The following is a 15,150-nucleotide window of genomic DNA, read 5'->3' as shown; positions in this document are numbered from 1 at the left end:
TTAGTGCCCACCATCGAGTGATCTTTATTGGATCTTTGTAAAACTGATCTTTTCTCTAATTTTCTTTAAATGATTCAAAAACAAGATGAACATATACAAAATAAATCTGAGAAAGATTTATAAAGAATTTTCTGTAAAGTAGGATTAAGAAACTTCAACTAATACAAGCGGAATAATTAAATGAAATTGAAGAAATAACTATGGAAAAATATATCTGAGAAATAGCGATATCAAACTTTCGCTGACAAAATTCAAAATGGCATCATGATCAGATTTGCCAACTTATTTTCAATCTCAAAATGGATTATACACAATTAGGGGCTAAGGGGAACATGTGAAATTTAAGAAAGATCCATAAAGACCTCTCTTAATTAATTTAAAGAGCTAGAGATAACAATCTTCAACTATCAAAATTCAAAATGGTCCCTTTTCGGCCATCTTGTTTTCAGATCAGTCTCAAGATAGAACATACATACACCACTAGGGACCAAAGATAATCTAAAGGCGAAATTTAAGAACAAGAGGCCCATCAGCCTTAACGGTCACCTGTTTTTGAAATATTTCAGTTAATTTGACACTTTGTGGCCCCACCCATCAGCCCCTGGGGGTTTGTCAGGGCCAATACGTGCTGTGTTGCATAACATTACATTGTCATCCAATGCTAATAATGTTAACCAAGTTAGAATGAATTCAAATAGCAATTAAACAAATGATAGTCAGAAATGTGATTTCCCTATATAAATTATAGCAAAGTTGACCCCCTCCACAGGGGAAAAAGTGAGACCCCAGGGCCATGAAATTCATAATTTTGGTAAAGGACCTTAAGATCTTTCTATCTGTGAAGAGTATTTGTTTCTACCACATCTGGGTGCGGAGAAGAAGATTTCTGAATTTTTTGTTAATTTGACCCTTTTTGACCCTGCCCCTCAGTCCCCTTGGGGGTTGGGGACCATATAATTCACGATTTTGGTTGACCTTTGGCAATGAAAGCTTCCAACAAAATTTCACTGAATTTGAAAGCGGGTTTGGAGAAGAAGTCGAAAATGTAAATTGTTTACGGACAGACAATGCAGGATGCATACAGCACGACGACGGACAAAAGGCAAAAAGAATAGGTCACTTGAGACTTTGTCATCTAGAGAAGTATATGTGATATAAAGTGCAGTGTAGAGTAATAAGACTACATCACAGAAATAGCTAAAATTAATTTGAATGAGACAGGGTATAAAATTGAGGAAAGACAATATGAATGACATGAAAAAACACTTACTCTTCAAAGCTAAACAAAGAAAAAAAAATTCAATATTTTCCAAAAATAACTTGATTATTTACTATAATTTTTGCTCTTAGCAAGTTGGGAAACTACAGATATTAGATATATATATTAGTCATACAGACTGTACTAGATATTTTTGTGAGGAAGATACTAATATTTATAGGAAAAATTGCAGGGACTATGAACAGTATTTATGAATACATTTGCAGGAACTGATATTTATGAATAAATTTGCAGGGACTAGTATCTATGGATAAATTTGAAGGGACTAGTATCTATGGATAAATTTGAAGGGACTGATATTTATGGATAAATTTGAAGGGACTGATATTTATGGATAAATTTGAAGGGACTGATATTTATGGATAAATTTGCAGGGACTAGTATCTATGGATAAATTTGAAGGGACTAGTATCTATGGATAAATTTGAAGGGACTAGTATCTATGGATAAATTTGAAGGGACTGATATTTATGGATAAATTTGAAGGGACTGATATTTATGGATAAATTTGAAGGGACTAGTATCTATGGATAAATTTGAAGGGACTAGTATCTATGGATAAATTTGAAGGGACTAGTATCTATGGATAAATTTGAAGGGACTGATATTTATGGATAAATTTGAAGGGACTGATATTTATGGATAAATTTGAAGGGACTAGTATCTATGGATAAATTTGAAGGGACTAGTATCTATGGATAAATTTGAAGGGACTAGTATCTATGGATAAATTTGAAGGGACTGATATTTATGGATAAATTTGAAGGGACTGATATTTATGGATAAATTTGAAGGGACTAGTATCTATGGATAAATTTGAAGGGACTAGTATCTATGGATAAATTTGAAGGGACTAGTATCTATGGATAAATTTGAAGGGACTGATATTTATGGATAAATTTGAAGGGACTGATATTTATGGATAAATTTGAAGGGACTAGTATCTATGGATAAATTTGAAGGGACTAGTATCTATGGATAAATTTGAAGGGACTAGTATCTATGGATAAATTTGAAGGGACTGATATTTATGGATAAATTTGAAGGGACTGATATTTATGGATAAATTTGCTTGGGCCATCAACAAGATCTCAAATATTTTATCAGTGAAATAATATAATATGCAGAAACAAAAAATAGCTTCAATGCAGTAACTTAATTATAAAATATCTATATAGATCCAGTTGAAATTTATTAGGTGTACTTTAAAACAATGGCTGACATGTGTTGTGTACAGGTGATGCATTGAATATGTACCAAAAATGGTAGAATTTACTGAGAATTTAAGCTTTATAATTAATGTCTATATAATATTTGGGTTATAATTTTTTGTACATTTTACAATGTAGATGCTGCACGGCCAACCACCCTCCAAACATTACATACTTTACACTATTACAACCCTCCAAAAGTTACATACTTTACACTATTACAACCCTCCAAAAGTTACATAATTTACACTATTACAACCCTCCAAAAGTTACATAATTTACACTATTACAACCCTCCAAAAGTTACATACTTTACACTATTACAACCCTCCGAAAGTTACATACTTTACACTATTACAACCCTCCAAAAGTTACATAATTTACACTATTACAACCCTCCAAAAGTTACATACTTTACACTATTACAACCCTCCGAAAGTTACATACTTTACACTATTATCACCTTTCAAAGGTTACATACTTTACACTATTACCACCCTCAAAAAGTTACTTACTTTACACTATTACCACCCTCAAAAAGTTACTTACTTTACACTATTACCACCCTCCATTAAAGTTTCATTCTGTACGTACACTATTACCATGCCCTCAAAAAGATAATAATTAAAAAGTTTTGATTGATCAATATTTTATCAATATACTAACATTTAAGTATGACGCTCAGGTGAGCCGTTCCCATGGTTTTTTTATTAGGTGAAAGAAGTGGACATCCATCGGTCACAATTTTCTTGTCCACACACCCCGAACCCAGGATGGACACATTCGTTCCAGTCAGATCGAGGTCAGTAATGTGTTTACATCGGGTGACCAAAGCATGAAGTCCAGTCTCTGTGACCTGCACACATCCAGCCAGAGACACCTGTAAATAATAATTTTTACTTATTTAGAATTTGAACTCCTTCCAAAACCATTAATATTTCATTAATAAATCATATAAAGATAATGCTTATGTAGATAAACTTCAAAAAAATCCTCTCCCCACAGGTACGTTTTATACCAGATATGGTATAAAGACACTATGTCCAATCACGTTATTAAAAAACAACAACTATGAGCTTTAAAACATACCAGTCTTGTACATCATTATCAAACATATTAAGAAGACTGGATAAACAAGATAATTCAACGAATTACAGTCCCCCACCGGGTTGTTATCTCGAGATCCAATAGCAATGAGTGTGAATCTCGAGATGCAATAAGGTCATGTATTTTCTTCAATGTATTGAAAGGTGAAGATGTAGTTTACAGAGACCCGCTTCTATACAGGAACCATCCCATTCTCACTAAATACATGTACACTGTAGGTATACTCTATAAATGATCTCTATATAAAGGACACAAGTCTATGAAGGACACCTTTAGTTTTTCTATTGGGTATCCTTTATAGACAGGTTTTACTGCAATAGACATGAAATTGTAATAATAATAACAAGATGTTGTTTGTTATGCTTACATTGAATTCAACAGTACTGTATATTGATTAAATGGTGATCTGAGAAGAACACAGGTTTGTTTGTCACTGGGACCATACTACCAAGTATTAAGTTCTAGACCTTTATAGTGTAGGAGATAGAGCCCGGACAAACTTTTACTTTAATGTAGGTCAGAGGTCAAAATATAGCAAAATAAAGGTCACAGTGACCCGGTTTTGGTACGCGACACACCGCCTTCCCACAAGGAACCATACTACCAAGTATTAAGTTCTAGTCCTTTATAGTGTAGGAGATAGAGCCCGGACAAACTTTTACTTTAATGTAGGTCAGTGGTCAAAAAATAGCAAAATATAGGTCACATTGACCCGGTTTTTGTACGCGACACACTGCCTTCCCACAGAGAACAATACTACTAAGTATTAAGTTCTAGTGCTTTATAGTGTAGGAGATAGAGCCCGGACAAGCTTTTTCTTTAATGTAGGTCAGAGGTCAAAATATAGGTCACAGTGACCCGGTTTTTGTATGCGACACACCGCCTTCCCACAGGGAACCCACACACTAAGTATGAAGTTCCAGTGTCTTATAGTATGGGAGATAGAGCCCGGACAAATAGTGTGCGGAAGGACGGACGGACGGACGGACGGAGGGACGGACGGACGGACAGACAGACGGACACAACGCAAACCTATAGTCCCCCCCGGATTCCGGTGGGGGACTAAAAAATGTACTGTACATGTATACATGTATGAAAAGATCAAGTGCATCAGCCTTTATTATATCAAAATTAACTTTTTGACATTTTCCCCATTTCAAAAACAGCACTGTCATACTTGACCTTTTGATTTTTTTTTTATTTCCCTCTTGGATCCCAATATATTACATTTTTTATTTCCCTCCTCTTGGATCCCAAATATATTACATTGTTTATTTCCCTCTTGCATCCCAAATATATTACATTTTTTATTTTCCTCCTCTTGGATCCCCAATATATTACATTTTTTATTTCCCTCCTCTTGGATCCCCAATATATTACATTCTTTATTGCCCTCCTCTTGGAGCCCCAATATATTACATTTTTTAGTTCCCTCCTCTTGGATCCCCAATATATTATATTTTTTATTTCCCTCCTCTTGGATCCCAATATATTACATTTTTTATTTCCCTCCTCTTGGATCCCCAATATATTACATTTTTTATTTCCCTCCTCTTGCATCCCCAATATATTACATTTTTTAGTTCCCTCCTCTTGGATCCCCAATATATTATATTTTTTATTTCCCTCCTCTTGGATCCCAATATATTACATTTTTTATTTCCCTCCTCTTGGATCCCCAATATATTACATTTTTTATTTCCCTCTTGCATCCCCAATATATTACATTTTTTATTTCCCTCCTCTTGGATCCCAATATATTACATTTTTTATTTCCCTCCTCTTGCATCCCCAATATATTACATTTTTTATTTCCCTCCTCTTGGATCCCCATATATTACATTTTTTATTTCCCTCTTGCATCCCAAATATATTACATTTTTTATTGCCCTCCTCTTGCATCCCCAATATATTACAATTTTTTATTTCCCTCCTCTTGGATCCCCAATATATTACATTTGTTTTATTTCCCTCTCGTATATCCCCAATAGATTACGTTTTTTATTACTCTCCTGCATGGATCCCCAATATATTACATTTTATTATTTCCCTCTTGGATCCCCAATATATTACATTTTTATTTCCCTCCTCTTGGATCCCCAATTTATTACATTTTTTATTTCCCTCTTGGATCCCCAATATATTACATTTTTTATTTCCCTCCTCTTGCATCCCCAATATATTACATTTTTTATTTCCCTCTTGGATCCCCAATATATTACATTTTTTATTTCCCTCCTCTTGCATCCCCAATATATTACATTTTTTATTTCCCTCCTCTTGGATTCCCAATATATTACATTTTTTATTTCCCTCTTGGATCCCCATATATTACATTTTTTATTTCCCTCTTGCATCCCAAATATATTACATTTTTTATTGCCCTCCTCTTGCATCCCCAATATATTACAATTTTTTATTTCCCTCCTCTTGGATCCCCAATATATTACATTTGTTTTATTTCCCTCTCGTATATCCCCAATAGATTACGTTTTTTATTACTCTCCTGCATGGATCCCCAATATATTACATTTTATTATTTCCCTCTTGGATCCCCAATATATTACATTTTTTATTTCCCTCCTCTTGGATCCCCAATATATTACATTTTTTATTTCCCTCCTCTTGCATCCCCAATATATTACATTTTTTATTTCCCTCCTCTTGCATCCCCAATATATTACATTTTTTATTTCCCTCCTCTTAGATTCCCAATATATTACATTTTTTATTTCCCTCTTGGATCCCCAATATATTACATTTTTTATTTCCCTCCTCTTGGATCCCAAATATATTACATTGTTTATTTCCCTCTTGCATCCCAAATATATTACATTTTTTATTTCCTCCTCTTGGATCCCCAATATATTACATTTTTTATTTCCCTCCTCTTGGATCCCCAATATATTACATTCTTTATTGCCCTCCTCTTGGAGCCCCAATATATTACATTTTTTAGTTCCCTCCTCTTGGATCCCCAATATATTATATTTTTTATTTCCCTCCTCTTGGATCCCAATATATTACATTTTTTATTTCCCTCCTCTTGGATCCCCAATATATTACATTTTTTATTTCCCTCCTCTTGCATCCCCAATATATTACATTTTTTAGTTCCCTCCTCTTGGATCCCCAATATATTATATTTTTTATTTCCCTCCTCTTGGATCCCAATATATTACATTTTTTATTTCCCTCCTCTTGGATCCCCAATATATTACATTTTTTATTTCCCTCTTGCATCCCCAATATATTACATTTTTTATTTCCCTCCTCTTGGATCCCAATATATTACATTTTTTATTTCCCTCCTCTTGCATCCCCAATATATTACATTTTTTATTTCCCTCCTCTTGGATCCCCATATATTACATTTTTTATTTCCCTCTTGCATCCCAAATATATTACATTTTTTATTGCCCTCCTCTTGCATCCCCAATATATTACAATTTTTTATTTCCCTCCTCTTGGATCCCCAATATATTACATTTGTTTTATTTCCCTCTCGTATATCCCCAATAGATTACGTTTTTTATTACTCTCCTGCATGGATCCCCAATATATTACATTTTATTATTTCCCTCTTGGATCCCCAATATATTACATTTTTTATTTCCCTCCTCTTGGATCCCCAATTTATTACATTTTTTATTTCCCTCTTGGATCCCCAATATATTACATTTTTTATTTCCCTCCTCTTGCATCCCCAATATATTACATTTTTTATTTCCCTCTTGGATCCCCAATATATTACATTTTTTATTTCCCTCCTCTTGCATCCCCAATATATTACATTTTTTATTTCCCTCCTCTTGGATTCCCAATATATTACATTTTTTATTTCCCTCTTGGATCCCCATATATTACATTTTTTATTTCCCTCTTGCATCCCAAATATATTACATTTTTTATTGCCCTCCTCTTGCATCCCCAATATATTACAATTTTTTATTTCCCTCCTCTTGGATCCCCAATATATTACATTTGTTTTATTTCCCTCTCGTATATCCCCAATAGATTACGTTTTTTATTACTCTCCTGCATGGATCCCCAATATATTACATTTTATTATTTCCCTCTTGGATCCCCAATATATTACATTTTTTATTTCCCTCCTCTTTGATCCCCAATATATTACATTTTTTATTTCCCTCCTCTTGGATCCCCAATATATTACATTTTTTATTTCCCTCCTCTTGCATCCCCAATATATTACATTTTTTATTTCCCTCCTCTTGCATCCCCAATATATTACATTTTTTATTTCCCTCCTCTTAGATTCCCAATATATTACATTTTTTATTTCCCTCTTGGATCCCCAATATATTACATTTTTTATTTCCCTCCTCTTGGATCCCCAATATATTACATTTTTTATTGACCTCCTCTTGGATCCCCAATATATTACATTTTTTATTTCCCTCCTCTTGGATCCCCAATATATTACATTTTTTATTGCCCTCCTCTTGCATCCCCAATATATTACATTTTTTATTTCCCTCCTCTTGCATCCCCAATATATTACATTTTTTATTTCCCTCCTCTTGGATCCCCGATATATTACATTTGTTTTATTTCCCTCTCGTATATCCCCAATAGATTACATTTTATTATTTCCCTCTTGGATCCCCAATATATTACATTTTATTACTTCCCTCTTGCATCCCAAATATACATATCACATTTTTTTTAAGTTCCCTCTTGCATCAGTGCCTATATCCTGAGACTATGTTTATACTGCTATATAAATCCCCAGAGAGTGAGGATAAGGTATCAATAATTTGTATGTTTATACTGCTATATAAATCCCCGGAGAGTGAGGATAAGGTATCAATAATTTGTATGTTTTTACTGCTATCCGGGTATAATTATGTTGTTGTTTTGTTTTTTGAATATACGTCAATCTCTTAATAAATTTTATAACTGCTTAATATCATATCTATGAATTAACTTTCCTTATTTTAGGACAGTCCCCTCATTTTCATCCCATTTCAGTGAAAAAAAAGTCCTACTTCAATATAATTAAGACAGACATATATATTATGAAATATTTTTGTTATATTGATGATCAGTATTTTAAGGAATATACAATATACATACTTCTTGGAGTTCTGGGAAACAGGAAGCCATCCACATCACGCCGAGGTCTGTCACATGACAACAGCCATTCAGTTTTATCCCCTTCACGCTGGAGTATTGATCAGTAACCTTGGTGATGAGCATTTTAGCAAATGCAGCATCATTGACCTCTTCAATATGGCTGAAATCTATTGTCACAGGAGTTTTTGATGTTAGCATATCAACAGCACCCTGGAAATTAAATAATTCTGTGTGAAGCCCTGGAATTGGCTAAAGGTCAAACATCTAATGTTTTACATACATCATAACACTGCATGTAGCTATATATTGTATTTGACAATTCACACTATCCTTCCCATAGTGATCCAGTTATGGGAAAAGAAACATGGTACACATGTATATATATATATCTAAAGTTCTACACATCACATGCATATATATATATATATATATACATCATGTGAACTAAAACATAAATACTGTTTTTAATAAGTTGTAATAATGACCTAGATTCATTTTGCCATCTTGACATGTTGAAACACAACTGATAATGATACTGTCAAAATCATAATTTTCATTTTAGTACCACTGCACTGAAGCGGTGATGTCATCCTATTGCGAGTTGGAAAGTTTTCGGGAAAGATTTTCCTGCCAAAAACTTGAACATACCTATGAAACGTGTCATATTTCTATAACGACATATTTATCTTTTCCCTACCAAAAACTGAAACTTACCTGTGAAATGTGTGAGAATTTAATTTCTTCACTATTGAAGTGTTTAAGTAATTTTTCTTTATTTATGATCTCCCTTGCTTTTGTGGCAGAATTGGATTTTTTCTTTGAGGGACCGGCTTTTCCCTCTTCATACTCTTCAGTGAGTTTTTCAGTGTCTTTTGATGCCTTTTCAAGAAGATTTGTCATGCCTGCTCCTAGCCTGAAACAAACAGTAAATAATGCATTGTATGAAAGAGACCTATTTATAACCTAATCAGACTTACAGCTTAAATTGTGAACAAAATTAAGATATTTATTTTGCAAAATACATGCAGTCCTAAACAAATATAAAATCATCAATAATAATATATATTAAGAATGCACAGTAGATCCCAGACAAACTCGCTTGTAGGTCAAAGGTTGAAATGTAGGACAGAGGATGTACTTTTGGTTATTGACACACTGTCTTGCTCGAGATGCCAGCAAACGATCATGCTTAGCCATAAGAATGAATTAGTTCCAGTGACTTACTTGTCTGCTGAAAGGCTTTGATCACTAAGGACATTATAAACTTGTTACCATGGTAATCATAATACAAAATAAAAAGTGATAATTTTATTAATATTAACCAGTGGCATCTTATAGCATTGTAGGATATGAATGAAGCATGGAAAAATCTTTTTATGTAGGTCAAAGTGACCTACATACATTGTACTTGGGTACTTGTCACACATGCAGCCTTACCCAGGTGAACTCACATCATGCCCCAGATACAGCCTAGACAAGATAAAGTGCAGAAGGATGGAAGGGCTGACGGACAAATACAACTCAAAACGTATAGTACCCTCGCTGTCGGCCCACTCCTGGTGGGGAATTTTTACTAATACAATATGTCATATATATACTTACTTAAGGGATTGTGCTGGGTTGTTAGGGAGAGACTTTGGTTTTGCTTTCTTTTTCATTTTGACAGCTGGTGATAAGGTACCCGGATCAGTGGCTTATTATAGACAGGACTGGTTCTTCATCAGCTAGATCTAACCTGTGGTATAAATAAAACAGAAAAATTAATCTATTCAGTTATTGTTTTTAATTATGTATTTTTGAACAAAAACGAAATAAATGCCACATACAGGCCTGAAACAGATTTTTTACAAGTAAAAGCGAAGATTTGCCGACAGTTTACTTTGGCCAAATGGAAATGTTTATTGAGAACGGAATTTCCATATTCTACACATACTGAATGCGTACAATGTAACTCATTTAACAGTCTATTTACCTCAACAGATAAAATTTGAATATATATAAAATATATTGAATAAAAGCCTAGCTATAATTTTGGAATTCAAACTTATATCCGAAGCTTTTCGCATGATAAAATGCATATGGCCGGCCAATGAAAAATGTGCATGGGCCATGGGCACCTGTTTGTAGAATTACATTGAAACGTAATCTGGTGATACGAAGACCAAACATCGATGTTGAAGTTGTGTGCGGCGAAATGTGTGTGAGTACTTACGAATTAGACCCTGTGTATATAGGTTGTGATGTTGTTTATCTTTTATTCTGCACAAACAACATGCAGTTGTTGATACTAGTAGCGTCTCGTTGGTAGGACAGTTACTTCCGGTAAATATATAGTACGGAATATTTTTCGCTGCAACAGACGAAACGCATACGCCTATTCGTCCGTGATCAAAGCGCAACTATAATGACCCTATTATCATATGTCACTGCACCAACTAAACAAGCCCTGATAATCTTTATCTTTTTTAAAGAAATGCATTGAAGATATATAATATTTCATAAAAGTTTACGTAGTTATACAGCACTATACTGTATAATTTGTACACTTGATCTAACACAATGCTATCAGTGGCGGATACAGGATTTTGGGGGGACTTGCGACTTGATATTATTGGGGAGGAGGGGGGTTCGGGTGGGCTCCCCCGAAAAAAATGAAATATATAAAGCTCTGTGGTGCATTCTAGAGCATCATAAACCCCCAAAATCAGAGATTTACAAATCAAAACCGTTTGAAGTTTAAAAATGAAATCGTTTTGATCACCATCAGCTAAGTCTTGGATCAGGTCCTAAGGGACGGGTGACGTTTTGGAGGGGGATGGAAGGAACACATTTTATCAAGTCGTTGTTGTTTGCATGATAATTAACAAATCTGGACTAAATATTGCCTGCAAGAAAAATAAATAAATACCAGGTGTAACAGAACGCATGATTAATTAAATTTAAATCACTGCCTCCGCTAGGGATCGAACCCGGGACCTCTGGCTTACTAGTCTCCGATCGAGCTAAAGAGATCTCTCTAGCCGAGCGGTATATTGCGGCTATTATTTACTAAGGTTACATACTCCCCCTCCAGGAAAGAGCTTTGATAGTTGAACAATAATGGGCTAATTTTATTAATAATGTACAAGTTTATTCATTATCACCCAAAAGTATATTTATCAAGTGACGTGATTCTAACAAATGATAAGATAATAGACTAGTACAACAATGTAATCACTTGCAAGTTGCAGCGTTGTAAAATACAAATTATTGTCGAATGCTGAATTATTTGACAAGGTATTAGAAATAGCCTAAGTTCTGGCGTCCAATATACTACTCAATTTATTTTCATTACAAATAAGATTCATGATTCCAAAATCGTGCCATTCTAAGTTTGACACTTAATTCGACCGAGTTCGCCATAAACCATAAAAGATGCAGTGCTAGATCTTACTTTTAACATTCTCTTACAAAATGTCAGGTGGATTTGTTCCAATGTGTTTCAGCTTTCAAATCCTGGAAACTAGATCAGAAGAAAAATTTAAAAAATTTGCTAGACTTAGGAACCAGCTGAAATGGGAAATTAGAAAATATAAACAGGAGTTTGAGAGAAATTTAGTTCAAGACATCAAAGGCCAACCGAAGAAATTTTGGAAGCATGTAAACTCGAAAAGAAAAGTGAAGACCGGAATATCAGATTTAACATACATGGAAGGGAACCAGAAAAAAGATAGCAGTGAAGGACAAGGAAAAGGCGGAGGTTTTAGCACAATTTTTCAGTAGCGTATTTACCGAAGAACCAATTGGGGACCTAACAGAATTCAGTAAACGGAACATTATGCAGCAGTTTAAAGATATTGACTGTACATCTGAGATAGTGGAAAAACTTCTGTCTAATCTGAATGAAAACAAGTCTCCGGGACCTGATATGTTACATCCTAAGGTACTTAACGAACTGAGAAAAAGTATAGCTTCACCGCTGTCCAAAATTTTCAGGGACTCCTTATCTTCTGGGAAATTACCTCATCAGTGGAAGGAAGCGAATATTACAGCGATTTTTAAGAAAGGCTCTAAATCAGATGCAAGTAATTATAGACCTGTAAGCCTAACTAGTGTAGCTGTGAAAACGTTAGAAAAACTGGTAAGAGACAGCATTGTTAATCATATGGATATCAATGATTTATTTAGTAACAAACAATTCGGTTTTATACCAGGAAGGTCCACACAGTTACAATTACTAACAGTGCTAGAAAACTGGACTGAAGTTATTGATAATGGCGGGCAGATAGATGTTGTCTACATGGACTTCATGAAAGCCTTTGATAAGGTACCTCACCGTCGACTCATACAAAAACTGAAAGCATATGGAATAAGCACAAGTTTAACAAATTGGACTGAGGATTTCTTGAAAAATAGAACACAGAAAGTGATTGTGAACGGAGCAGCGTCGAATACCTATCCAGTACAATGCGGAATACCACAAGGCAGTGTTTTAGGCCCTATACTTTTTGTCATCTATATAAACGACTTGCCAGAAGTTCCATGTTCAGCATCTCCACTTTTCGCAGATGATACAGAATTGTACAGAGATATAAGGAATAATAATGATATTAAACAGCTACAGGATGACTTAGAAGCACTGCAAATCTGGTCTAAAAATTGGTTACTGAAATTCCATCCTAAGAAGTGTAAAGTCTTGTCTGTCAAACCCAAGTCAACAAGAAAATACAACATGCTAGGGGAAAATGGTCAGGAAATAGAATTGGAAAATGTCAGCGAAGAAAAAGATATTGGAGTCACTGTAGATGGGAATTTAAATTTTAGAACTCACATTGAGTTAGTTGTAAACAAAGCCAATAACATCGTGGGACTCATCCGCAGATCATTTACTTACCTTGATGAACATATGTTTAGGCTACTTTTTAAGACACTTGTACGGCCTCATCTAGAATATGCCTCTAGCGTGTGGAATCCATATAAGATTAAGGATATCGACCTAGTGGAGAATGTTCAAAGAAGAGCTACCAAGCTCATACCAGGATTTAAAAACTTAACGTATATGGAGCGTTTGAATAGATTAAAGCTTCCAACTCTGAAACATCGCCGAACACGAGGAGACTTAATAAACACTTTTAAAATCGTAAAAAAATATTTATGATAATAGAGTAACTGGGGGAATACTACAGATGGAGGAAACCAGAAGAACAAGAGGTCATTCTTACTTTCAGAGATTGTCAGATTTTCTGCAATTTGGTATCTAGGTACATCATGGGACACCGGTCACTATCGTAACCAACAAAATGATCGTCATTAACTATACTCCGATTTGTCGAAATTTAAATATTATTCGATTTTGTTGAAAATTGGTGTTTAGTGGTTTTGATGGATGGCGAAAACAGCGGTACGACTGCAGGGTCATTTGGGGGACCTCTGTAAATGTTTCCCATTACAATTAGTAATTGTTCTTTATTTTATTATACCAGAAAATTGTCACTAGAACACGTTAGAGTGCTCGAAAGGCCTATAAAAAATCAGCTGGTACCTTCGGCACCACATCTGCGTACACATCGAAACAGGTCAAGCTACGCCACTGGTACGAAATATATATTTGTCAGTGCTCTTACATAGACAGTTAATCTATAGAAGGATTTGACGTGAATAAACTCTAATTTCAAATTTTTGAACACTGATTGAGTTTAACTGCATGGTGACGTTATATAACAGTCATTGGTTAATTAATTCGATCTCGTGTATATCTAATTTTAATGTTGGAAATGTAAATGTTTATAGAGTCTCGTAAGTCTGATAAGTTTGGACATTTTAATGTATTATATCTATGTGTTTTTATGTTTTTAAAAATGAGTGACACTTAAATGAAATATCTGATATTCTTTTAAATTATCTTGAATTTATATGTGTTGGTAGTTAAATCAGATGACACATGTGTAATAAGTATTTTCCTTCAATTGGCTTCGTATTATTCTCTAGCTGTAGTCATTTAATTGGTCGTCTACTAATTGCCAAGAAGATGACACCACCAAAGTGTAATCAACCAGTATACTATACCGGTCAGTCAACCATGGTATCTGTGCTGCTAGACAGAGTGTCGACGCAGGTTGTCGTTGAAATAATGAACACTAGTACTGTATCGCTAAATCGTTACCTAAATTAAAACAATCAATTGCAGCATACATTTGTGTAATATACTTTGATGAATATCTCGTTTTGAACATATTTCTCAAGTTGTTGTATTTCTTTCTTCTTCTTTTTTTTTCTGTAAAAATTGACATAAAGTAATTCTTCGTTTTATTTTCCTTTGGTAAATTAAACCGTGATATTTAGTATGTTGATTTGTTTTGAAGATTCACTCCATGCAGATAACCTTTCCTCGCGAGGCTTATTTAAATTTGCAGATATAATTTACAAAATAATGTTCATAGAAAAAGACTGATTAGTGCTGTAATTAATACAAAA

At 34.2% G+C, this 15,150-nt stretch overlaps 1 protein-coding gene across 1 annotated transcript in view; it reads right to left on the bottom strand.

The window, feature by feature from the left end:
* The window catches only part of LOC117344606, an 80,614-nt gene extending 69,604 nt beyond the window's left edge, over nucleotides 1-11,010 (bottom strand). The window contains exons 1-5 of the mRNA XM_033907416.1: nucleotides 10,910-11,010; nucleotides 10,300-10,432; nucleotides 9,412-9,610; nucleotides 8,698-8,907; nucleotides 3,157-3,370 (exon numbers count right to left, since the gene is read on the bottom strand). Of these exons, the coding sequence (XP_033763307.1) occupies nucleotides 3,157-3,370; nucleotides 8,698-8,907; nucleotides 9,412-9,610; nucleotides 10,300-10,355 (679 nt within the window). The 5' untranslated portion in view covers nucleotides 10,356-10,432; nucleotides 10,910-11,010. The remainder of the gene's footprint in view (nucleotides 1-3,156; nucleotides 3,371-8,697; nucleotides 8,908-9,411; nucleotides 9,611-10,299; nucleotides 10,433-10,909) is intronic.
* Between the last annotated feature and the right edge of the window lie 4,140 nt (nucleotides 11,011-15,150).

This window comes from Pecten maximus, chromosome 16 (genome assembly GCF_902652985.1).
Source record: "Pecten maximus chromosome 16, xPecMax1.1, whole genome shotgun sequence".
Taxonomy (NCBI): domain Eukaryota; kingdom Metazoa; phylum Mollusca; class Bivalvia; order Pectinida; family Pectinidae; genus Pecten; species Pecten maximus.
This window is presented reverse-complemented; position numbering and strand designations above follow the sequence as displayed.